The 26,429-nt window shown below is 42.8% G+C and overlaps 1 protein-coding gene across 3 annotated transcripts in view; it reads left to right on the forward strand.

Annotated features, from left to right (window-relative positions):
* The window catches only part of si:dkey-178k16.1 (band 4.1-like protein 1), a 119,547-nt gene that overhangs the window by 10,346 nt on the left and 82,772 nt on the right, over window positions 1-26,429 (forward strand). For all 3 annotated transcript variants that reach the window (XM_090184556.1, XM_036988244.2, XM_036988245.2), the window contains exons 2-3: window positions 17,267-17,355; window positions 17,617-17,784. In XM_090184556.1, coding sequence (XP_090040682.1) covers window positions 17,284-17,355; window positions 17,617-17,784 — 240 coding nt within the window. In that variant the 5' untranslated portion in view covers window positions 17,267-17,283. The remainder of the gene's footprint in view (window positions 1-17,266; window positions 17,356-17,616; window positions 17,785-26,429) is intronic.

Below are 26,429 nucleotides of genomic sequence, written 5' to 3' on the forward strand. Positions count from 1 at the left end.
TGGACAATCTTTCATATGCCAAGTCTTTTTGTCTCGTGCTTTAGACCCATCAGCTGAAATGTTATGGCAAACTGTGTTTGACAACCAGAGTCTTCACTCTGTCTTCCATGTGCCTTCCCTCTCTGCTGTGACATGACACTGAGCCACCATGTTTGATAGATTCCTCCTGCCACCTGCCGAGCAGATGAAGGATTGGCCCCAGGGCTACAGCGACCCGCCCTAGCTCGCATCACATTTTTGGGGCCACAAATTGTCAGGGTCTCTGTAAGGAAGAGGGCATGATGACAGATAGGCACCGTCAGGTCATGACGGATGGCACGTCATGGCACATCATTCTGCAGAAAATGACCCCCCCCCCATTATTTCCATTACAATCTGGGCATTTATCTTAACGCTAGCTACAATCGACGAGCCTTTGTTGTGCTACCATACTATATCTATACTCAACCTCCATTGTTTGAAAGTGACATTCTGCAGTATGAGTTAGGAGTATTTCTACTACAGCAGATATATGGTTTCAACATGTCAATGATACTGATGTTTCATTTCAACGGAGCTGACGCAAAGTGGTGATTGTTATCTGGGCTCTGTCTCAGGAATTGAGAGCAGAACAGAGGTAATCTCACAGACATAACGTCTGATTGAGTCTCTGATTGACATTCCAGACTCACAAAGTTCCAAATTCCTCACTATCCCTTCCCCTAACACTCCATTGTTTGCAGATCTGTAATGTGTAAGCAAAAGGGCGGAAGCTCCACCACACACACACACACACACACACACACACACACCACAGGGGGTGTATGTACAGAGCAGATATTAATAAGCTCCCAGACATTACTTGAAATGTCAAATGGTACAATAGATTAATTGGCCGACAACACAATGCCAAGTTGGCATCAAGAGGACATTGAAATCCAAATTGCCCAGCCCGGTAAACTCTATTTTATTACATGCCGGTATTGATGCATGGACTGAGTTGGATTTTTACCTTGCCTTAAATAACGGTATTTTAATGTTTAGTTTCAAATCAAATCAAGTTGTATTAGTCACATGCGCCGAATACAACAGCTAATGTGCGATCCAGAACACAGCCTGTAGCCCCAGAGTCTATGAAAGCAGGAACTGCCCTTTGCCCAGAAACACTGGAAACAACTCGGAACCCCTCTGTCCTCTCACGACGACGTTCCCAAAGCCGGTTGTCAAATCGGATGGCCAGAATGATAAGTTCATCCAGAGTGTCAGGGTTGTCCTGGGAAGCCAGTTCATCCTTCAGAACCTCACGGAGTCTGTTCAGAAAGGCTGAGTGAAGGGCTTCTGTATTCCAACCGCTCTCAGCAGCGAGCATCCGAAAGTCAATGGCGTGATCAGCTACTCTCTGGCTGCCCTGCCGAAGCGCAATGAGTCTTTGAGCAGCATTCCTGCCACTGATGGGTTGATCAAAAACCCTCTTCATCTCCTGGGTGAAGCTTTGCCAATTAAAACAAATGTCTGATTGCTTCTCCCATATGGCCGTGGCCCAGGCCAGAGCCCGTCCTGAGAGCAAGGAGATGACGTATGCCACTCTGGAACGCTTACTGGGAAACGTTGATGCCTGCAGCTCGAAGGCCAGCGAGCATTGGAGCAGGAACCCACGACACCTCCCAGGAGGCCCCTCATAGCACTCCTGTGCCGGGAGATGAGGCTCCCGAATGGAGGAAGACGCTTGGGCTGGTAGGGAGTGGAGGATTAGGAACAGCCACAGGTGCAGCAGCCGTTGCTCCCGCCTGTCCTGTCTGCAGAGTGAACACAAGAGTTCTTAAATAATCCGACAATGTCTGCAGCCAAGCCTGCAGCCATGGCAACCAATCACAGTTCCATGGTGGGTGAGAGCCGACTAGCAAGCGCTTTGGGTGTGCACATATACATTTTTTACCATGAATAGTGCCCGTTAGGCAACACTGGAGCCAAAAGCATCCTAGAAATCGGGACAATGCCCCTTGTGGCAAAAGTAAGAACTGCCATTGAATCCATTGAAAATGCATGGTCAGAAACTAGGTTTCCATTCAATTAGCGACAGATTTTCATGCGAATATTCTAAAATCTGCTTAAAGAAATGACATACATTTTCTCACCAGTCATGAGTTTCCACACGTAATGCACACAAAAAGTGCTTTTATGCTTAATCTTTCATGTACCGAATAAAAATGTATTTCCATCGCATTTTCAACTCTACTGATAGTTTTGTCACAGAAAGCCCCATTAAAATATTTTTTGTTGTTGCCACTCTAGGGTCATGCACGATTCATTAAGCATATTTAGAACTTTTATTATTCAAAAACATCAAATATATACCATAAAATATATACCATAACACCGTAAAAAGAAATACAAAATATTGTGATATAATACAGTATTTTGGCCATATCGCTCAGCCCTAGCCCAGCCTCTAGTGTTCTGCAACATACTTCTGGCAATGATCTATGAACAGTAAGCTCATTTGTCTTTTTCTAATGTAATCTGCTGTCATTTACGTCACTCAGAAAACAGGGTTCCAAAAGGGTTCTTTGGCTGTCCCCATAGGAGAACCCTTTTTGGTTCCAGGTAAAATCCTTTTTGGTTCCAAGTAGAACTCTTTTGGGTTACATGGGGTTCATGACTTAATGACAAGGAGCTTCTTTGAAGAGATAAACAGTCAAAGAGTTGTGCACCTAAGCACCTGCCGTCCCATTCCCTATTATCTCCTCTAGGCTGAAGATTAAGTGTGCAGTGACCATAACAGATGTGGAGCTTTCAGTAATTGAGTTGCATTGCGGCCTAAATGAAAGAATTGATTGGCCCCCACGTCTTGACATTTGAAATGAGCACCCACGCTTCTGTCACTGATCAACTTCTAAGACCATTTCTCTCTCTACACACACACACACACACACACACACAGAGCATATTACATACACTCTTAGAAAAAAGGGTTCCAAAAGGGTCTTTGGCTGTCCCCATTGGAGGACACTTTTTGGTTCCAAGTAGAACTCTTTTTTTGTTCCAGGCGAAACTCTTTTGGGTTCCATGTAGAACCCTCTGTAAATGGTTCTACATGGAACCAAAAAGGGTTCTTCAAAGGGTTCTCCTATGGGGACAGCCAAAGAACCCTTTTAGGTTCTAGATATGTCACGGATCCCCCTGGCACTGATGCTCATTCTGTTCACCAGTTCCGGAGGTCTACTTCACCGGCTTTCTAGGCTTCACTGAACGGGATTCGTTATCATCAACCCCGGACTGTCTTGTCTGATTACACACACCTGGTTCCCATTTCCTCTGATTAGTATGTTATATATGTTCCCTCTGTCTTTGTCGGTTATTGTTCCCATGTCCATTGGTCGTGTGAGTGCCTATGCATTGGTGCAGCTGTTATGCTGCTTGCTTTATAAATTGTGTACTATGGGTATCGTCCAAATCCTTTATACCAGATTTTTTTTCTAAGAGTGTAGGCTACCCATTGCATAAACATGACCTTACTGATGTAAAACTGCACAGTCCTGACATATAGCTCACTCACACGCAATACAGTTTCACTTTGCAATTTACAGCCATTGTTTAGGAAATAAAGTAATTATACCCTATTTCTTATTGTTAGGTGCTGGTCATGAAGTCACTTCATAAAGGGTTCAAAGACACTCCATGTATTACTTTCTTTGTCCACACTGAGCTTTGAAATTGAGGGACTTATCACTAGACTTGGGCGCTATCCAGATTGTCATATGTTCCTTCTGACCTTGTGCCATATTCAGTAATACTGGCACTGAACACAAGGGAAGCTATTTTCAAACCCCACTGAGCCTTTGTAATCCGATAGAGAATGAGAATGATAATGATAACGAAATGATAACGGAATGATAACGAAATGCTCACGAGCACTACATGTTATACAGTCTCTAACCTGAAGTATTTGCAGGACAGACATCCCAGATCAAAGTTATACAAGTAACAAAAAGGCTACTTACAGTTTGTTGCATGCACAAAACAAATATTAGACAGCAAGGCTCTTGATCCAGGAGATGATTCTCTGCTGTTACCAAGCGCAACTTGATTTTGTAAGAAGCTAACCACTTAGCTAGATAACTAAAGAGCTAATAAATTAGCTAAATTATCTGACAGGTAAAATGTAGAACGCGATCTTCGGTATTTCCTAATGTATTGCACAAGTTGACTGCAGGTATTTACTTAAAGGGATACTTAGGTATTTTGCCAATGAGGCCCTTTATCTACTTCCCCAGAGTCAGATGAACTCGTGGATACCATTTTTATGTCTCTGTGTCCAGTATGAAGAAAGTAATGACAATTTTTTTTGTGTTTCATTATTACATTTTTTACCCCTATTTCTCCCCAATTTCATGATATCCAATTGGTAGTTAGTCTTGTACTATCGCTGCAACTCCCATACAGACTTGGGAGAGCTGTGCGTCCTCCAAAACACGACCCCGCCAAGCCGCACTGCTTCTTGACACCCTCCCCTAACCCGGACGACTTTGGGCCAATTATGTGCCACCTCATGGGTCTCCCAGTCGCAGACGGCTGCGACACAGCCTGGGATCTAATCCGTATGAAGTTAGTTTCTCAAGCAAATTCTAACTAGCCTTAGCACAATGACTGGAAGTCTATGGGTATCTGCGAATCCTGTAGTAGCCTTTAAAAAGTAGCTACAAATATTAAAATGAATAAAAAACTACTTTGTTGTATCAACGGTATTGACGGTAATGAAAAACCATCCAGTGGCTATTTCCAAAAACCCTGGTATAGGTATATACGGTATACCACCCAAGCCTACTTATCATGCCGCGTATCACATTAGTCCTCTCAATAGCCTGTTTATATAATTTTTGGATTGCCTCTGCTTATGCACAGATAGGTTTGCCTGTCGCTAAAGTTGAGAGAAGTCTTCCGTCTGAGCCTTTCAAGAGTTAAATTCAGAGACCCGCTAGCAGACAGACAGCTGGCTGAGGGAAATGTTCATCTTAACTTCCTTGATGCTTTGGTGACTAATACCACATTATCCATCAGCTGTTTACAAGTGTGGAGCAATTAAAAGACTGAATTAAAACCCTATTTTGTTACTTCTTAATTAAGGTTTTCCTGGATGTGTTAAACTTTAATCTTAGCCTGCCTTGTGCCATTTCACTAATCCCACCATCTCATTAGCTTTATCCCTTGTTTTTTAATCACACGTCCATTCTAGCTAGAGAAATGGTACTCAAATCTGGATCAAAGTACTGAAAGATTTAGAGATGTCTGTAATCTTGTCTAATGTCCATTGGTGGCACTCATGGTTTCCTGTCTTTATGCTATAGCGTAGCCGATGTGGAATAACTACTCAGTTAGCGATGCGCTAATCTTGTGCAAGTGATGTCATCCGCCCTGAGACCGAGAAGTATTGTTTCCACAGACCTAGAAATGCTTTTGTAGGTCAGTGGTATTGATGGTGCTTCTTTGGGTTGCGAATGTTGCGTGTTCGTGCCCAGCTTGGGGCAGACAGGGATGGAAGCTATACTGTTACACTAACACCATGATACACATGTGGTTTGACTTACAGATATAGAAGGAGTAATATTTGTTTACATGTTTAACTTAAGTATTCCACAACATAGTAGGGCTGACCACATTTAATCGATGGGTCGATTGTTTAGTCGACAGCCTGTTAGCCGAACAATAGCAGAAAAATATACAGTATCAGTCAAAAGTTTGGACACACCTACTCATTCAAGGGTTTTTCTTTATTTTTTACAATTTTCTACATTGCAGAATAATAGTGAAGACATCAAAACTATGAAATAACACACAGGGAATCATGTAGTAACAAAAAAAGTGTTAAACAAATCAAAATATATTTTATATTTGAGATTCTCCAAAGTAGCCACCCTTTGCCTTGATGATAGCGTTGCACACTCTTGGCATTCTCTCAACCAGCTTCATGACGAATGCTTTTCCAACAGTCTTGAAGGAGTTCCTGTTGGCAGCTTTTCCTTCACTCTGCAGTCCAACTCATCCCAAACCATCTCAATTGGGTTGAGGTCGGGTGATTGTGGAGGCCAAGTCATCTGATGCCTCACTCCATCATACTCCTTCTTGGTTAAATAGCCCTTACACAGCCTGGAGGTGTGTTTTGGGTCATTGTCCTGTTGAAAAACAAATGATAGCCCCACTACAGCAAACCAGAAGTGTGCCTTGAATTCTAAATAAATCACTCACAGTCACCAGCAAAGCACCTCCACACCATCACACCTCCTGCTCCATGCGTCATGGTGGGAATCACACATGTGGAGGTCATCCGTTCACCTACTTTGCGTCTCACCGTGTCGGCAGTTGGAACCAAAAATCTCAGATTTGGACTCATCAGACCAAAGGACAGATTTCAACCGGTCTAATGTCCATTGCTTGTGTTTCTTGGACTGAGCAAGTCTCTTCTTATTATTGGTGTCCTTTAGTAGTGGTTTCTTTGCAGCAATTCGACCATGAAGGCCTGGTTGACGTAGTCTCCTCTGACCACCTGATGTTGAGGTGTCTTTTACTTGCCCTCTGTGAAGCATTTATTTGGGCTGCAATCTGAGGTGCAGTTAACTCTAATGAACCTATCCTCTGCATCATAGTTAACTCTGGGTCTTCCTGTCCTCATGAGAGCCAGTTTCATCATAGCGCTTGATGGTTTTTGCGACTGCACTTGAAGAAACTTTCATAGTTCTTGAAGTTTTCTGGATTGACTGACCTTCATGTTTTAAAGTAATGATGGACTGTATTTTTTGGCTTATTTGAGCTGTTCTTGCCATAATATTGCCTTGGTCTTTTACCAAATAGTGCTATCTTCTGTATACCACCCCTATCTTGTCACAGCACAACTGATTGGCTCAAACCCATTAAGAAGGAAAGAAATTCCACAAATTAACTTTTAACAAGGCATACCTGTGGTTCTGAAACACATCAGTGCGCAGTTGATTTGGCACCTTTTCCTAGACCATGTTGCTATGTGCATAAAAGCAAAGTTAACCAGCATATTGGTGTTGAGAACAATGCGGCGGAGGCTGCAGCAGAATGAGGAGACGAGAACACAGCCCTTACCTTATTGGCTAAGAAAAGTGAGGAGAGAGGAATCCCCAATTTAATTAGGTCTATAATCAATAGCCTAACTGTTAAATGTGCTTGGCTTTATGAATCATCCATATACAGTGCCTTGCGAAAGTATTCGGCCCCCTTGAACCTTGCGACCTTTTGCCACATTTCAGGCTTCAAACATAAAGATATAAAACTGTATTTTTTTGTGAGGAATCAACAACAAGTGGGACACAATCATGAAGTGGAACAACATTTATTGGATATTTCAAACTTTTTTAACAAATCAAAAACTGAAAAATTGGGCGTGCAAAATTATTCAGCCCCTTTACTTTCAGTGCAGCAAACTCTCTCCAGAAGTTCAGTGAGGATCTCTGAATGATCCAGTGTTGACCTAAATGACTAATGATGATAAATACAATCCACCTGTGTGTAATCAAGTCTCCATATAAATGCACCTGCACTGTGATAGTCTCAGAGGTCCGTTAAAAGCGCAGAGAGCATTATGAAGAACAAGGAACACACCAGGCAGGTCCGAGATACTGTTGTGAAGAAGTTTAAAGCCGGATTTGGATACAAAAATACTTCCCAAGCTTTAAACATCACAAGGAGCACTGTGCAAGCGATAATATTGAAATGGAAGGAGTATCAGACCACTGCAAATCTACCAAGACCTGGCCGTCCCTCTAAACTTTCAGCTCATACAAGGAGAAGACTGATCAGAGATGCAGCCAAGAGGCCCATGATCACTCTGGATGAACTGCAGAGATCTACAGCTGAGGTGGGAGACTCTGTCCATAGGACAACAATCAGTCGTATATTGCACAAATCTGGCCTTTATGGAAGAGTGGCAAGAAGAAAGCCATTTCTTAAAGATATCCATAAAAAGTGTTGTTTAAAGTTTGCCACAAGCCACCTGGGAGACACACCAAACATGTGGAAGAAGGTGCTCTGGTCAGATGAAACCAAAATTGAACTTTTTGGCAACAATGCAAAACGTTATGTTTGGCGTAAAAGCAACACAGCTCATCACCCTGAACACACCATCCCCACTGTCAAACATGGTGGTGGCAGCATCATGGTTTGAGCCAAATACAGGACCATTCTGGAAGAAAACCTGATGGAGTCTGCAAAAGACCTGAGACTGGGACGGAGATTTGTCTTCCAACAAGACAATGATCCAAAACATAAAGCAAAATCTACAATGGAATGGTTCAAAAATAAACATATCCAGGTGTTAGAATGGCCAAGTCAAAGTCCAGAACTGAATCCAATCGAGAATCTGTGGAAAGGACTGAAAACTGCTGTTCACAAATGCTCTCCATCCAACCTCACTGAGCTCGAGCTGTTTTGCAAGGAGGAATGGGAAAAAATTTCAGTCTCTCGATGTGCAAAACTGATAGAGACATACCCCAAGCGACTTACAGCTGTAATCGCAGCAAAAGGTGGCGCTACAAAGTATTAACTTAAGGGGTCTGAATAATTTTGCACGCCCAATTCTTCAGTTTTTGATTTGTTAAAAAAGTTTGAAATATCCAATAAATGTCGTTCCACTTCATGATTGTGTCCCACTTGTTGTTGATTCTTCACAAAAAAATACAGTTTTATATCTTTATGTTTGTAGCCTGAAATGTGGCAAAAGGTCGCAAAGTTCAAGGGGGGCTAATACTTTCGCAAGGCACTGTATATCTATAGAAATAAGACAGATACTGCTTCTGTTGCCTGTTGATTGTCAAGTAAACAATTTCACACATTTAAAAAAAATCTTTGCTTTGCTTTAATAAAGGCTTTGCACTTTTTTTCCCCATTAGAACAGCTTCTTGTATTATTTATCATTTATTTAGTGTTGTTTACACTGTTCCAAATTGTCCGAAAAATTATATTTATAATAATAATAACACTCCTTGTCTTTTTCTCCTTCTTATTATTTTTTAACTATGATGATCATCAGTATCATAATAAGTAATGTCATTATCATTAGTAGGCTTAATTTACCAGCCTTGTGTAACCACCATTTATTACATTTTTTTAACCTTTATTTAACTAGGCAAGTCAGTTAAGAACAAATTCTTATTTTCAATGACGGCCTAGGAACAGTGGGTAGGCCTAAGTACATCCTCTTTAGTCTTACAACTGCAATTTAGGTATATATTAAGCCTATATTTCAACACTTATATAGGGTACTGGATCAATCAATCATTCATTCGTTCATGTCATCACACAGCATACGAGTCATTCATAATTGGAAATGCAGTCAAGCTTTTTCATTTTAAAATAAAATAAAGCGACCTTTGAATAATTTGCTTAAACATTAAATAAACCGTTCCATTCCGGAAATTGCATTCACGAATGATTGCGACTGTTTAGTCTTTGCTGTAATAAAGACTTGACAAAAAATCATTACAACAGACTCTCTGGTACGCTTGTAATTTATTTTGTGTTTACATTTTTCCAAACATTCAGAAAAATTATATTGTGATCTAACAGCACCTGTTTGGCACACATAATATACACGCAGCCCTTGCTCCTTACCTTACTTTTCTTGATCTCCAGTATTTTCCACAACTAGTAAGATTTATTCCACACATCTGACTTCCCCTTTAAATCAAATCAAATCAAATGTATTTATATAGCCCTTCGTACATCAGCTGATATCTCAAAGTGCTGTACAGAAACCCAGCCTAAAACCCCAAACAGCAAGCAATGCAGGTGTAGAAGCACGGTGGCTAGGAAAAACTCCCTAGAAAGGCCAAAACCTAGGAAGAAACCTAGAGAGGAACCAGGCTATGTGGGGTGGCCAGTCCTCTTCTGGCTGTGCCGGGTGGAGATTATGACAGAACATGGCCAAGATGTTCAAATGTTCATAAATGACCAGCATGGTCCAATAATAATAAGGCAAAACAGTTGAAACTGGAGCAGCAGCACGGCCAGGTGGACTGGGGACAGCAAGGAGTCATCATGTCAGGTAGTCCTGAGGCATGGTCCTAGGGCTCAGGTCCTCCGAGGGAGAGAAAGAAAGAGAGAATTAGAGAGAGCACACTTAAATTCACACAGGACACCGGATAGGACAGGAGAAGTACTCCAGATATAACACACTGACCCTAGCACCCCGACACAAACTACTGCAGCATAAATACTGGAGGCTGAGACAGGAGGGGTCAGGAGACACTGTGGCCCCATCCGATGATACCCCTGACAGGGCCAAACAGGAAGGATATAACCCCACCCACTTTGCCAAAGCACAGCCCCCACACCACTAGAGGGATATCTTCAACCACCAACTTACAATCCTGAGACAAGGCTGAGTATAGCCCACAAAGATCTCCGCCACGGCACAACCCAAGTGGGGGGCGCCAACCCAGACAGGATGACCACATCAGTGACTCAACCCACTCAGGTGACGCACCCCTCCCAGGGACGGTATGAGAGAGCCCCAGTAAGCCAGTGACTCAGCCCCTGTAATAGGGTTAGAGGCAGAGAATCCCAGTGGAAAGAGGGGAACCGGCCAGGCAGAGACAGCAAGGGCGGTTCGTTGCTCCAGAGCCTTTCCATTCACCTTCCCACTCCTGGGCCAGACTACACTCAATCATATGACCCACTGAAGAGATGAGTCTTCAGTAAAGACTTTTGAGACCGAGTTTGTGTCTCTGACATGGGTAGGCAGACTGTTCCATAAAAATGGAGCTCTATAGGAGAAAGCCCTGCCTCCAGCTGTTTGCTTAGAAATTCTAGGGACAATTAGGAGGCCTGCGTCTTGTGTACGTGTAGGTATGTACGGCAGGACCAAATCAGAGAGATAGGTAGGAGCAAGCCCATGTAATGCTTTGTAGGTTAGCAGTAAAACCTTGAAATCAGCCCTTGCTTTGACAGGAAGCCAGTGTAGGGAGGCTAGCACTGGAGTAATATGATCAAATTTTTTGGTTCATGAGCAACCAGTAGCCTAAACATTCCCCCTTTTTGGGTTTATTTGTCACGTTCTCTGCATCCATTTTGCTGTTACGGTGTTTGGAGTTTTTTATAACCAATTTATTAATGTGTTTATGATATGCTATAGGTCAGGCCACATTGGTCACATGATGCATTCTTTATGTTATGGAAAGATATCAAGATTTGAGGGAATATGGAATGTATTCCTAAACAAATTATGTATTTTGGGAAACAGATCTTTGCCGTCAGAAATGGCTGTGATAAACACTGTGGTGGTCGGACTCCCTCTAGTCATTTGTGTGTCTTACTGATTTAATCAAACAATGTGCTTAAAGCATCAGACAAGCTCAGTGAATATAGTTGATTTGATTAAAACTAGGGTTGCACGTTTTGGGGAATATTCAGAGGTGGAAACTTTCCGTGGGAATATATGGGAATTAACGGAAATATATGCAAATTAATATGAATACCATTTGAATGTAGATGTTTTTTGCATTACCATATCATATGGAGACATAAACATAAACCATTTACCTTATCATAAATAGACATAATTGCAAATGATTAAATCCTTCCAATAGAACTAAAAAAACGATTTAGTTACGAATTGAACTTTAATTAAATGAGTTGACTCTTCACATGGGATGATTTCACTGAACAACAAAAGAAAGGGAATATTGAATGATCCCCAATGATCCATCGCATCCCCCAAAAACGTTTTCAACATACATCTGTCAAATGATAGTCTAGAAACTAAAGCTTTGTTTGTCTTCCTCTCAGGCTTCCATGTCTTCTCCCTGGACCTCCTCAATGTCCACCTCTTGAACATCAGACTCTGAGGCCTCATCTTCACTGTCACTTTCCAACCTTGTCGAGGATGGCTCGTTGTCAGGCTCAAAAACCTCAAATTTGCCCAGATGGCCACCAATTTTTCAAACCTTGTATTGGTCAGCCTGTTGCGTGCTTTGGTGTGTGTGTTCCCAAACAAGGACTAGTTGCGCTCTGAGGTGGCTGATGTTGGTGGGATTTGGAGGATGATGGAGGCAACAGGGGAAACAACCTCAGATCCACAAAGTCCCTTCCACCAGGTGGCTGATGAGATATGTTGGCACGACTGCCATATTGCATCTCCATCCCAAAGCCCTTGCTTAGAAGTGCGCCAGACTGCCAAGAACCTTGCCCTCATCCAGGCCAAGGTGGCGAGACACGGTAGTGATAACACCATAGGCCTTGTTGATCTCTGCACCAGACAGGATGCTCTTGCCAGCATACTTGGGGTCCAACATGTATGCTGCGGCGTGTATGGGCTTCAGGCAGAAGTCTTCAAGCTTTTTGATGTATTTCAGAACTGCAGTTTCCTCTGCTTGGAGCAACAGTGAAGTGGGCAGGGCAGTACGGATTTATTCTCTTACATCTGCAAGCAGAGTCTGAACATCAGACAGGATGGCATTGTCTCCCTAAGTCCGTGCAATGGCTACTGCAATAGGTTTCAGGAGTTTCAGGCTGCTTACCACTCTCTTCCAAAATACATCATCCAGTAGGATCCTCTTGATGGGGCTGTCCATATCGGCAGACTGTGATATGGCCATTTCTTGGAGAGACTCCTTCCCCTCCAGGAGACTGTCAAACATGATGACAACACCACCCCAACGGGTGTTACTGGGCAGCTTTAATGTGGTGCTCTTATTCTTCTCACTTTGCTTGGTGAGGTAGATTGCTGCTATAACTTGATGACCATTCACACACCTAACTATTTCCTTGGCTCTCTTGTAGAGTGTATCCATTGTTTTCAGTGCCATGATGTCCTTGAGGAGCAGATTCAATGCATGGGCAGCACAGCCAATGGGTGTGATGTGTGAGTAGGACTCCTCCACTTTAGACCAAGCAGCCTTCATGTTTGCAGCGTTGTCTGTCACCAGTGCAAATACCTTCTGTGGTTCAAGGTCATTGATGACTGCCTTCAGCCCATCTGCAATGAAGAGACCAGTGTGTCTGTTGTCCCTTGTGTGTGTGCTCTTGTAGAATACTGGTTGACGGGTGGAGATGATGTAGTTAATTATTCCTTGCCCACGAACATTTGACCACCCATCAGAGATGATCAGTCAGCTTTCTCTATGATTTGCTTGACTTTCACTTGAACTCTGTTGAACTCTGCATCCAGCAAATGAGTAGATAAAGCATGTCTGGTTGGAGGGGTGTATGCTGGGCGAAGAACATTCAGATCCTTTCCAATACACATTGCCTGTGAGCATCAGGGGTGATCCAGTTGCATACACAGCTCTAGCAAGACATTCATCAGCATTCCTCTGACAACGTTCCTCTATTGAGTAAAAAAAAAAAAAACACTTCTGATTCCAGGAGGACCATGAGCTGTTCCTATCGATAAGGTGTCTGATTCATCATTTTCACCTCAAATAGAAGTAGAGGGACTTTTGTCCGAGGTTGCTTGTTGTGAGCGCTTAGGGAGCTTTATGCACTTTGCCAGATGATTCTGCATCTTTGTTGCATTCTTCACATATGATTTGTCACAGTATTTGCAAATGTACACAGCTTTTCCTTCTACATTAGCTGCAGTGAAATGTCTCCACACATCAGATAGTGCCAGTGGCATTTTCTCATAAAGATTAGAGAAAAAAAGAGATAAAAAAAAACTAAATACAATTCCATGTACATATAAATAGTTACGCAGTTAGATTAAGCAATTCCTTTGTAAGATAAATGTTTTTAAATTAAACCTGTATGGAAACAGGTGAATTGACACTCCTCAGTTAGCAGGCTCAAGCAAGCTAAAACCCACATGGGAGCAGGAATTGTTAACAAGTTAGAAATTATTTAAACACACTGCTGTAGGCTACTATTTACTAGTTAACAAAAAAATATGTAATATAAAATATACCCTTACCCAGTATTGTAATCAAAACTTACCAGAAAGCATATAGTCCTTGGCTCAGACAGTGCTGGCTCAATCAGCTGTACATGAGATGGAAGAGTGCACTGCACATGTGATGGAAGAATGCTCTGTGCATGCAGAGGGTTGCGATTCCATTGAATTGGGGATAGTTTAACCAAAATATGCCACAAGACCTAGAAATGCCTTGTGTATCTCACAAAAAAAGGTTCATTGTTATAAACTAACTTTTTTGATGAATTGAAGTAAATTCTCCAAATTCCTGGGCTTAATTTCCCATGGAAAATTCCAGAAATTTCCTGGAATGTTTCCGACCCTTTGCAACCCTAATTAAAACACGTAGGATGTTTGGAAAAATACACGTTTTAAAACAGACGACTCTTGGTCGACCATTATGTTTTGGAGTCGTGGACAGCCCTACAACATAGATTATTGTAACGATGTGTGCTGAGTGTTGGGAAGCAAGTTCAGGGAGTGAGTGTTTAAAAAAATAAATGAAACAAACACGTAATACAAACAATACACAGCCATGACCCAGGAACGGAAACAATAACCCCTGGGGAAGGAACCAAAGGGAGTGACATATATAGGGAAGGTAATCAGGGAAGTGATGGAGTCCAGGTGAGGCTGATGACGCACAGGTGCGCATAACGATGGTGACAGGTGTGCACCATAACGAGCAGGCTGGTGACCTTGAGACCGGAGAGGGGGCACACGTGACAATTATCCTCAATGAGACTATGAGATTTTAACTGTGCCGCTGGCTACTTCAGTCCTGTAAGAGAATGAGCTCTGCACACCTCCCAATCCCAAATTGAATATTATGGTTGCATGATTCACTTTTTATATCTTGAGTCTTTTATGTGCGCATTCTCCTTCTATGGATAGATAGGCCTACCTGGAAATACTTTTGAAGTAGGATAACTAGACCAGCAAATGTAGCCTATTCTAAGAAAACAAAAGGCTTAAATTCAGATGTTAGTAGGAAGTCAGTATATTGTTATCAAGTTGGCTACAATGGCCAGACATCCTAGTTGTCTGTTGTTCGTAAAGTATTATTACTGTATACTATATGCTTTACTTGTTTCACTTTTTGAACTGTGTGACCAACCTAAATATTATAGCATTTTCTTATGACTTACACTATATATACAAAAGTATGTGGACACCCCTTCAAGTTAGTGGATTCCGCTATTTCAGGAACACCCATTGCTGATAGGTGTTTAAGATCGAGCACCCAGACATGCAATCTCCATAGACAAACATTGGCAGGAGAATAGCCTTACTGAAGAGCTTAGTGACTTTCAACGTGGCACCGTCATATGATGCCACCTTTCCAACAAGTCAGTTTGTCACATTTCTGCCCTGCTAGAGCTGCCCCAGTCAACTGGAAGTGCTGTTATTGTGAAGTGGAAACGTCCAGGAGAAACAACGGCTCATCCGCGAAATGGTAGGCCACACAAGAGCTGAAGCATGTAGCGTGTAAAAATCGGCTGTCCTCGGTTGCAACACTCACTACTGAGTTCCAAACTGTCTCTGGAAGCAACATCAGCACAATAACTATTTGTCGGGAGCTTCATGAAAGGAGTTTCCATGGACGAGCAGCCGCACACAAGCCTAAGATCAACATGCACAATGCCAAGCGTTAACGGGAGTGGTGTAAAGCTTGCCGCCATTGGACTCTGGAGCAGTGGAAACATGTTCTCTGGAGTGATGAATCGCGCTTCACCATCTGGCAGTCCGACGGACGAATTTGGGTTTGGCAGATGCCAGGAGAACGCTACCTGCCCGAATGCATAGTGCCAACTGTAATGTTTGGTGTTGGAGGAATAATGTTCTGGGGCTGTTTTTCATGGTTCGGGCTAGGCCCTTTAGTTCCATTGAAGGGAAATCTTAATGCTACAACATACAATGACATTCTAGTCGATTCTGTGCTTCTGACTTTCCTGTTCCATCATGACAATGCCCCTGTGCACAAAGTGAGGTCCATACAGAAATGGTTTGTCGAGATCAGTGCGGAAGAACTGGCCTGCACAGAGCCCTGACCTCAGCACCATCAGCACCAGCACCTTTTGGATGAATTGGAACGCTGACTGCGAGCCAGGCCTAATCGCCCAACATCAGTGCCCGACCTCACTAATTAATGCTCTTGTGGCTGAATGGAAGCAAGTCCCCGCAGCAATGTTCCAACATCTTGTGGAAAGCCTTCCCATATTAATGCCCATGATTTTGGCATGAGATGTTCAACGAGCAGGTGTCCACATATTTTTGGTTATCTAGTGTAGCTCCTGTCTGGCTCAGTTGGTAGAGCATGGCACTTGCAACACCAGTGTTGTGGATTTGATTCCCACGGGGGACAGATATGAACATTTATGCACTCACTACTGTAAGTTTCTCTGGATAAGAGCATCTGCTACATTACGTAAATGTAAGATAACAACAACTAACCATTTGGGAAACACTGTCATAAAATAACTAAATTACATAAATGGTTGTAATAAGTACTGCATTAACATCACTGGGGTAGAAGTAGTTGTCAAAGTCATATTCCCCATATCTTCAAAGACAACAGCTGAAGCAGAAGAAAACTTGGAGCGGACACCCTTTGCCCCCTGATAATAGAGCTACATTATGTGGCTGTTATCTGAAAGATAATTGAGCTCTCTAAGAATGTCAGCTATTTTTAATCGTGAGGGGCGGAACTTCTGTTTAAGAGTACAAATCAGATTATTCTCAGAGAGCGAGTGGTCACCTTCACATGACAAAGCTCATCTGTCTCGCTCTCTCTCTCTCTTTCTCTACCCCTCTAATGAAATTGTTGTCACGTTCCCTGTACTCTCTCTCTCCCTTTCTCTCTCTCTCTCTGCTGTCTTCCGCTATGCCGCAGGGCTCTCTTGCTGATGTAATTTATTCTATGTCTTTGCTAGCATCAGGGAGAGCCTCCTAAAGTGAACGCTCTTCATGCAGACAGCTCCTGAGAGAGTCTCTGCTCAACTCTGCTATTACAGTGAGGACACATCGCTTTTGACGTAAAAAGCACTTAGTGATTGCAGCCAGAGCCTAATTGAAGCAACCACAATAGCCGTCAGTTAAGAAGAAAATTAGATGTGACATTGTTGGATATTCGTTTTGTGGCCAGTAATTGCCACTGTGTCGCAGGATGGTGACTTCAACAACATTGGGGAGGTTTCGGATTTTGCAAGGGGTAGGGAAGAGTGTGATGGGTAGGGTATATGTGTGAGTGTGTAATAGGCAGGCTGGGTTCACCCACTATAGGTAATATGTCATGCTGGTCTTGGGATGTGGACATCAGAAGACTGCTGACTTTATGTTTCTGTTAATTTATTGTTTCAGGATTGCATTCCATTACCATGACCACAGAAAAGGGATTGCCCATGGAGATGAAGAGTACCATGGAGGGTGATGTCAGGAGGACCAATCAGGTTGGAGAGCTGCAAGACTCACAGTCGTGTATCATTTTGCACTTCACATTGCATTAAACCTACAAAACACAGTATATCATAAAATGGAGCAAATCTTTTAATAGAATGCAGTTTGCATTGTATTGTATGCCTTTTGTGGTTATTACATGAATGTCCACATCATATAGCCTACTGTTTTGAGATTTCATACATTGGCTTGGTTACTAAGTCAATAATTTGTGGTTCATGACGTCTTATTTGAAACTTTTCACTTATCCTAAGGATCATGACAGTAAGACGTCAGATGACCATCATGGGGACATGGATGACAGCTCAGAGAAGACCCCCAGCAAAGCATCAAAATCCCCCCAGAAATCTTCCAAACGCCCCAAAACCGTTCCTGTCAAAATCTCCCTACTTGACGGCTCAGAGTATGAAACTGGAGTAGAGGTATTTACTATATGGGATTTCAATTTTTTTTTTATTTTAAAATGTTTTGGTCCCCTTTTTTTGTAACAAAGTTGAAATCAGACAGGGAGATAGAGAGTTTACGGGCAAAGACAGGATTGACCATGACTAGGGCTAATCACTAGACCAGATTTAAATTCGGTGAAAGAAATGATTTTAGGCAGCATCTTAGCATGTTTGGTAACGCTTCAAGAATAAGGATAGTGCCAGTTCCAAAGCAATTTGTCCCTTGTAGTGTTCAAATGCTAAATCCAACATGCTGAATTGTAGACATTAACAAGTTATATTCAAGTTGCTGCAAACACACCTCTATCTATGTGCACTGCCTGGAGCTCATTAGCTTCTTGCAAAGGTTATAGTTATTTTTTTAACCTCTATTTAACTAGGCAAGTCAGTTAAGAACAAATTCTTATCTTGATGACAGCCTAGGAACAGTGGGTTAACTGCCTGTTGAAGGGCAGAACGACAGATTTGTAATCAAATCAAATCACATTTTATTTGTCACATACACAAGGTTAGCAGATGTAAATGCGAGTGTAGCGAAATGCTTGTGCTTCTAGTTCCGACAATGCAGTAATAACCAACAAGTAATCTAACTAACAATTCCAAAACTACTGTCTTATACACAGTGTAAGGGGATAAAGAATATGTACATAAGGATATATGAATGAGTGATGGTACAGAGCAGCATAGGCAGGATACAGTAGATGGTATCGAGTACAGTATATACATGAGGTGAGTATGTAAACAAAGTGGCATAGTTAAAGTGGCTAGTGATACATGTATTACATAAAGATGCAGTCGATGATATAGAGTACAGTATATACGTATGCATATGAGATGAATAATGTAGGGTAAGTAACATTATATAAGGTAGCATTGTTTAAAGTGGCTAGTGATATATTTACATAATTTCCCATCAATTCCCATTATTAAAGTGGCTGGAGTTGAGTCAGTGTCAGTGTCAGTGTTGGCAGCAGCCACTCAATGTTAGTGGTGGCTGTTTAACAGTCTGATGGCCTTGAGATAGAAGCTGTTTTTCAGTCTCTCGGTCCCAGCTTTGATGCACCTGTACTGACCTCGCCTTCTGGATGATAGCGGGGTGAACAGGCAGTGGCTCGGGTGGTTGATGTCCTTGATGATCTTTATGGCCTTCCTGTAACATCGGGTGGTGTAGGTGTCCTGGAGGGCAGGTAGTTTGCCCCCGGTGATGCGTTGTGCAGACCTCACTACCCTCTGGAGAGCCTTACGGTTGTGGGCGGAGCAGTTGCCGTACCAGGCGGTGATACAGCCCGCCAGGATGCTCTCGATTGTGCATCTGTAGAAGTTTGTGAGTGCTTTTGGTGACAAACCGAATTTCTTCAGCCTCCTGAGGTTGAAGAGGCACTGCTGCGCCTTCTTCACGATGCTGTCTGTGTGAGTGGACCAATTCAGTTTGTCTGTGATGTGTATGCCGAGGAACTTAAAACTTGCTACCCTCTCCACTACTGTTCCATCGATGTGGATAGGGGGGTGTTCCTTCTGCTGTTTCCTGAAGTCCACAATCATCTCCTTAGTTTTGTTGACGTTGAGTGTGAGGTTATTTTCCTGACACCACACTCCGAGGGCCCTCACCTCCTCCCTGTAGGCCGTCTCGTCGTTGTTGGTAATCAAGCCTACCACTGTTGTGTCGTCCGCAAACTTGATGATTGAGTTGGAGGCGTGCGTGGCCACGCAGTCGTGGGTGAACAGGGAGTACAGGAGAGGGCTCAGAACGCACCCTTGCGGGGCCCCAGTGTTGAGGATCAGCGGGGTGGAGATGTTGTTGACTACCCTCACCACCTGGGGGCGGCCCGTCAGGAAGTCCAGTACCCAGTTGCACAGGGCGGGGTCGAGACCCAGGGTCTCGAGCTTGATGACGAGCTTGGAGGGTATTATGGTGTTGAATGCCGAGCTGTAGTCGATGAACAGCATTCTCACATAGGTATTCCTCTTGTCCAGATGGGACAGGGCAGTGTGCAGTGTGGTTGAGATTGCATCGTCTGTGGACCTATTTGGGCGGTAAGCAAATTGGAGTGGGTCTAGGGGGTAGGGTGGAGGTGATATGGTCCTTGACTAGTCTCTCAAAGCACTTCATGATGACGGAAGTGAGTGCTACGGGGCGGTAGTCGTTTAACTCAGTTACCTTAGCTTTCTTGGGAACAGGAACAATGGTGGCCCTCTTGAAGCATGTGGGAACAGCAGACTGGTATAGGGATTGATTGAATATGTCTGTAAACACACCAGCCAGCTGGTCAGCGCATGCTCTGAGGGCGCGGCTGGGGATGCCGTCTGGGCCTGCAGCCTTGCGAGGGTTAACACGTTTAAATGTCTTACTCACCTCGGCTGCAGTGAAGGAGAGTCCGCATGTTTTCGTTGCAGGCCGTGTCAGTGGCACTGTATTGTCCTCAAAGCGGGCAAAAAAGGTATTTAGTCTGCCTGGGAGCAGGACATCCTGGTCCGTGACTGGGCTGGATTTCTTCTTGTAGTCCGTGATTGACTGTAGACCCTGCCACATTCCTCTTGTGTCTGAGCCGTTGAATTGAGATTCTACTTTGTCTCTGTACTGACGCTTAGCTTGTTTGATAGCCTTGCGGAGGGAATAGCTGCACTTTTTGTATTCGGTCATGTTACCAGTCACCTTGCCCTGATTAAAAGCAGTGGTTCGCGCTTTCAGTTTCACGCGAATGCTGCCATCAATCCACGGTTTCTGGTTAGGGAATGTTTTAATCGTTGCTATGGGAACGACATCTTCAACGCACATTCTAATGAACTCGCACACCGAATCAGCGTATTCGTCAATATTGTTACCTGACGCAATACGAAACATGTCCCAGTCCACGTGATGGAAGCAGTCTTGGAGTGTGGAGTCAGCTTGGTCGGACCAGCGTTGGACAGACCTCAGCGTGGGAGCCTCTTGTTTTAGTTTCTGTCTGTGGTCAGCTTTTCCGAAAGGAGGGCGGGGCAGGGCCTTATATGCGTCGCGGAAGTTAGAGTAACAATGATCCAAGGTTTTTCCACCCCTGGTTGCGCAATCGATATGCTGATAAAATTGTACCTTGTACCTTGTCAGCTTGGGGGTTTGAACTTCCGGTTGCTAGTCCACCGCTCTAACCACTAGGCCACCCTGCCGCCCCCAGATGCAGACAATGTCGAATTAACAATGGTTTAATAATCCAACGGGGGCAGGCAATAGACAGGTAAAGGCAGGCATGGGTCAGTAAACCAGAGATGGGGCAACAGTACCGGACGGTAGGCAGGCTCAGGGTCATGGTAGGCAGAGGTCAATAATCCAGAGGTGGGGCAAAGGTACAGATCGGCAGGCAGGCTCAGGGTCAGGCAGAATGGTCAGGCAGGCGGGCTCAGAGTCAGGGCAGGCAAGGGTCAAAACCAGGAGGGTGAGAAAAATAGAGACTGGGAAAAGCAGGGGCTGAGATAAAAATTCTGGTTGACTTGAAAAACAAGACGAACTGGCAACAGACAAACAGAGAACACAGGCATAAATACACAGGGGATAATGGGGAAGATGGGCGACACCTTGGAGGGGGGTGGAGACAATCACAAATACTTTTTCTTAATAAGTGATATTTATGTATAGGATGAGTAAGAGAGTTCTGATTTTACTTGAACACAAGGTTCACTAAGACAGGATGTGTTTTCTGAGGCTGCTACTTACAGCCCTCCCATATCAATGGACCTCTTGATTCAGTGTCCTATTTCTCTCTCTCTCTCTCTCTCTCTCTCTCCTCTCTCTCTCTCTCTCTGTCACTCTCTCTCTCACACACACACACACACACACACACACACACACACACACTAGGGTTGAATATTTTACAAATGTTCCATCCCGAGAATAAGTCAGAATAAGTCACTTTTCTTCCGGGTAACCTGGTATTTCCCGCCAAAACCGGAAGTGTCATTCAATAGCATAAAAATAAATATACTTATGTCTGGATTTGATTAGAGCTTTGATCAGCATGAAAATTCAAACCTGATGCTACCTGAGCCCGATGACCCATATATTAAATACATTTTATGATCTCTACATTAACAACATTTAATGCGCCCAAGCCAGAAAAAGCCCAAATGATTGTGCCATTATCCAATACATTCTGTATATGATAAATCTACTGCACATTACACAAAACAGAAAAACATAAAAGCCCATAGATGTAGCTAGCTATATGCTCTCTTGGGTAAATAAATTAAACAAGCTCCAGTAGGCTAATATTTTTAAGTGTGAACTGTATTACTGTACTGTATTCTATTATACTCTAATACAGTGCATTCGGAAAGTATTCAGACCCCTTGACTTTTTCCCCCAAAAAATGTTACGTTACTTTTTACGTTACTTAAAAAAAAAAAAGTTTTTTAGAATTGTCTTGCAAATAAATCAAAATATATATACAGTACCATTACTTTGGGCTCCCAAGTGGCGCAGTGGTCTAAGACACTGCATCTCAGTGCTAGAAGCGTTGCTACAGACCAACCTGGTTTGAATCCAGACAGTATCACAAACGGCTGTGATTGGATGTCCCATAGGGCGGCGCACAATTGGCCCAGCGTCGTCCGAGTTTGGCCGTTGTAGGCCGTTATTGTAAATAAGAATTTGTTTTTAACTGACTTGCCTAGTTAAATATATAAATAGTATACAATTTGACACACCTTCTCATTCCAGGGTTTTTCTTAATTTTTACTATTTTCTACATAGTATAATAATAGTGAAGACATCAAAAATATGAAATAACACATATGGAATCATGTAGTAACCAAAAAAGTGTTAAACAAATCAAAATATATTTTCACTTTGCCTTAATGACAGCTTTGCACACTCTTGACATTCTTTTTAATTTGTGGAATTTCTTTCCTTCTTAATGCATTTGAGCCCATCAGTTGTGTTGTAACAAGGTAGAGAGAGTATACAGAAGATAGCTCTATTTGGTAAAATACCAAGTCCATATTATGGCAAGAACAGCTCAAATAAGCCAAGAGAAACAACAGCCCATCATTACTTTAAGACATGTAGGTCAGTCAAGAACTTTGAAAGTTTCTTCAAGTGCAGTTGCAAAAACCATCAAGCGCTATGAGGAAACTGGCTCTCATAAGGACCGCCACAGGAAAAGAAGACCTAAAGTTACCTCTGCTGCAGAGGATAAGTTCATTAGCGTTAACTGCACCTCAGATTGCAACCCAAATAAATGCTTTACAGAGTCAAGTAACAGACATATCTCAACATCAACTGTTCAGAGGAGAATGCGTGAGTCAGGCCTTCATGGTTGAATTGCTGCAAAGAAACCACTACTAAAGGACACCAATAATAAGAAGAGAATTTCTTGGGCCAAGAAACACGAGCAATGAACATTAGACTGGTGGAAATCTGTCCTTTGGTCTGATGAGTCCTTTGTGAGTCTCTTTGTGAGATGCAGAGCATGATCTCAGCATGCGTGGTTTCCACCGTGAAGCATGGAGGAGGAGGTGTGAGGGTGTTGGGGTGCTTTGCTGGTGACACTGTCAGTGATTTATTTAGAATTAAAGATACACTTAACCATCATGGAAACCACAGCATTCTGCTGCGATACGCCATCCCATCTGGTTTGCGATTATTGGGACTATGATTTGTTTTTCAACAGGAAAAGGACCCAAAACACACTTCCAGGCTATGTAAGGGCTATTTGACCAAAAAGGAGAGTGATGGAGTGCTGCATCAGATGACCTGGTCTCCACAATCACCTGACCTCAACCCAATTGAGATGGTTTGGGATCAGTTGGACCTCAGAGTGAAGGAAAAGAAGCCAACAAGGGCTCAGCATATTTGGGAACTCCTTCAAGACTGTTGGAAAATCATTCCTCATTAAGCTGGTTGAGAGAATGCCAAGAGTGTGCAAAGCTGTCAGCAAGGCAAAGGGTGGCTACTTTGAAGAATATAAAATATAAAATGTATTTTGATTTGTTTAACACTTTTTTGGTTACTACATGATTCCCTATGTGTTATTTCATAGTTTTGATGTCTTAAAAATAAAGAAAATCCTTGAATGAGTAGGTATGTCTAAACTTTTGACTGATACTGTATATACTGAAATATTACATTTACATAAGTATTCAGACCCTCTACTCTAAGGGGGGGAAAAGTACGGCCCGCGGGCACTTCAATCCGTCCCGCGAGACATAATTATAATTTTTTTTCTCCCCAATCGAGCCAAAAAGTTTGCCCACCCCTGATCTACTAGTACTTTGTTGAAGCATCTTTGGCAGTGAATACATCCTCTAGTCGTCTTGGGTATGACACTACAAGCTTGTTACACCTGTATTTGGGGAGTTTCTCCCATTCTTCTCTACAGATCCTCTCAAGTTCTGTCAGGTTGGATGGGGAGCGTTGCTGCACAGATAATTTCAGGTCTCTCCAGAGATAGTCGATCGGGTTCTCTCTCTACTTTGCACCGCTCATCTTTCCCTTGATGCTGACTAGTCTCCCAGTACCTGCCACTGAAAAACATCCCCACAGCATGATGCTGCCACCACAATGCTTCACCGTAGGGATGGTGCCAGGTTTCCTCCAGACGTGACACTTGGCATTCAGGCCAAATAGTTCAATCTTGGTTTCATCAGACCAGAGAATCTTGTTTCTCATGATCTGAGAGTCCTTTAGGTGCCTTTTGGGAAACTCCAAGTGGGCTGTCATGTGCCGTGTACTGAGCAGTGGCTTCCATCTGGCCACTCTACCATAAAGGCCTGATGCTGTGCTACAGAGATGGTTGGATCTCCCATCTCCACAGAGGAACTCTGGAGCTCTGTCAAAGTGACCATCGGGTTCTTAGTCACCTCCCTGGAGACTGAATACTTTGTGAATGCACTGTATATGGACTGGAATTACGCACATCTTTCAAATCATTATAAAGACAGGTGATTCTGTTGCAGCACATTCGGCACAAGTATAGGCTAGTAATTTTGATTTTAATTTAGAAATATAATGAGGCCTATTTGTATAGGGGGGGGGGGGGGGTATGTTGGTGGATGTACTATAGGTTTCCCATATCCACCCCTAACCTCCCCCATCTCTCATCTTCTGCAGTGACATCAGAAGCATTCAGTTAAAGGATAGGAAATCTATACAGTTGACGTTTTAGTAGGTTTGTACCAAGGAGAAAATAGATTGGGAGAAAATAGATTGAGAGTTAGTGAGAGAGAGAGAGTGTGTGTGTGTGTGTGTGTGTGTGTGTGTGTGTTTGTGAAGTTGGACAGGGATGGTTTGGTGTGGATGAAGCATATGAATATTGTTCAAATCTCCAGGCACATTAATGTACACTCTTAGAAAAAAGGTGCTATCTAGAACCAAAAAGGCTTCTTCGGCTGTTCCCATAGGAGAAACATTTGAACAACCCTTTTTGGTTCCAGGTAGAACTCTTTTGGGTTCTATGCAGAAACCTCATGGAACCCAAAAGGTTCTACCTGGAACCAAAAAGGGTTCTCCTATAGGGACATCCTCAAAACTCATTTGGAAACCTTTATTTAACTAGGCAAGTCAGTTAAGAACAAATTCTTATTTACAATGACGGCCTAGGAACTGTGAACTGCCTTGTTCAGGGGCAGAACGACAGATTTGTGCCTTGTCAACTTGCAACCTTTCGGTTACTAGCCCAATGCTCTAACCACTAGGCTACCCTGCCGCCCCAGGGTGTAATGTGTAATGATGTACGATGAAGAACTGTGCCTTAATGGTATACACCAACAAGAAATCCACACCACTTTCTTATTGATCTTTGGTGCTTAACATTGCTGATATTGATTAAGTACAGTGCATTTACCTTGTTAAATCTCTAACCTCAAGCCATACAATTGATACAATAATTATTAGACCGGCCTGCCTGCCTTTTCTCATTCCAACCAGTTTCTCTTCTTAACAGACACAGACCACACATCATAGACAGATGAAGCAACTGTTGATCAGACCAGTTCAAGGAATTGGGCCGTTCCACAACTAGAGTGCCTTTTGCGTTCCTTTGATATTTTAGAAATTGTGCACCAATATTAGATTTCAAAAGCCTGTTATATTAAATGAACTGCACTTTAATATGAACCACAAGTAAAATGAAATAAACCCGATTTTGAATATGAATTAACACTTGCTAATGTGTGCTAATTTTGATATGTCACTCGTCATGTTATTCCGACTTCTAGGATTTAAACCCACTTTACACCAACATTTCTCCAAGTTTTCACCATCACTAACCAAGTTTCCATCCAACCATTTCATGTGGATGAATTACCTGATGCATAAAACCGACTGGGGTGGTGGAAACAGGAAATGTCGGTGCAATTTCCTAAATGTCAACAGACAATTTGTTAGTTCACAGGGTGAGATCTTTTTGTGTCGGTAAAATGTATTGTTTGAGAAATGGTGGTGGAAAACGGCATAATGCGCAAATATTGGTAGAACAATCATCATATCGAAGTAAACTTGGAGTCACGCGATGATACTGTATGTTGTGTTGTCCTCCCACCACGACTTGGGAAAGCATGCAGTTTATTAGGCTACAGATGAAATAAGTTATAAATAACTTTACAGGGTGGTGAAAGTGATTGATGCTCCTATCCAATAAATATTGAGGGTC

This window comes from Oncorhynchus mykiss, chromosome 9, assembly GCF_057628025.1.
Source record: "Oncorhynchus mykiss isolate SJ-2025 chromosome 9, ASM5762802v1, whole genome shotgun sequence".
In the NCBI taxonomy this organism is placed as follows: Eukaryota; Metazoa; Chordata; class Actinopteri; order Salmoniformes; family Salmonidae; genus Oncorhynchus; species Oncorhynchus mykiss.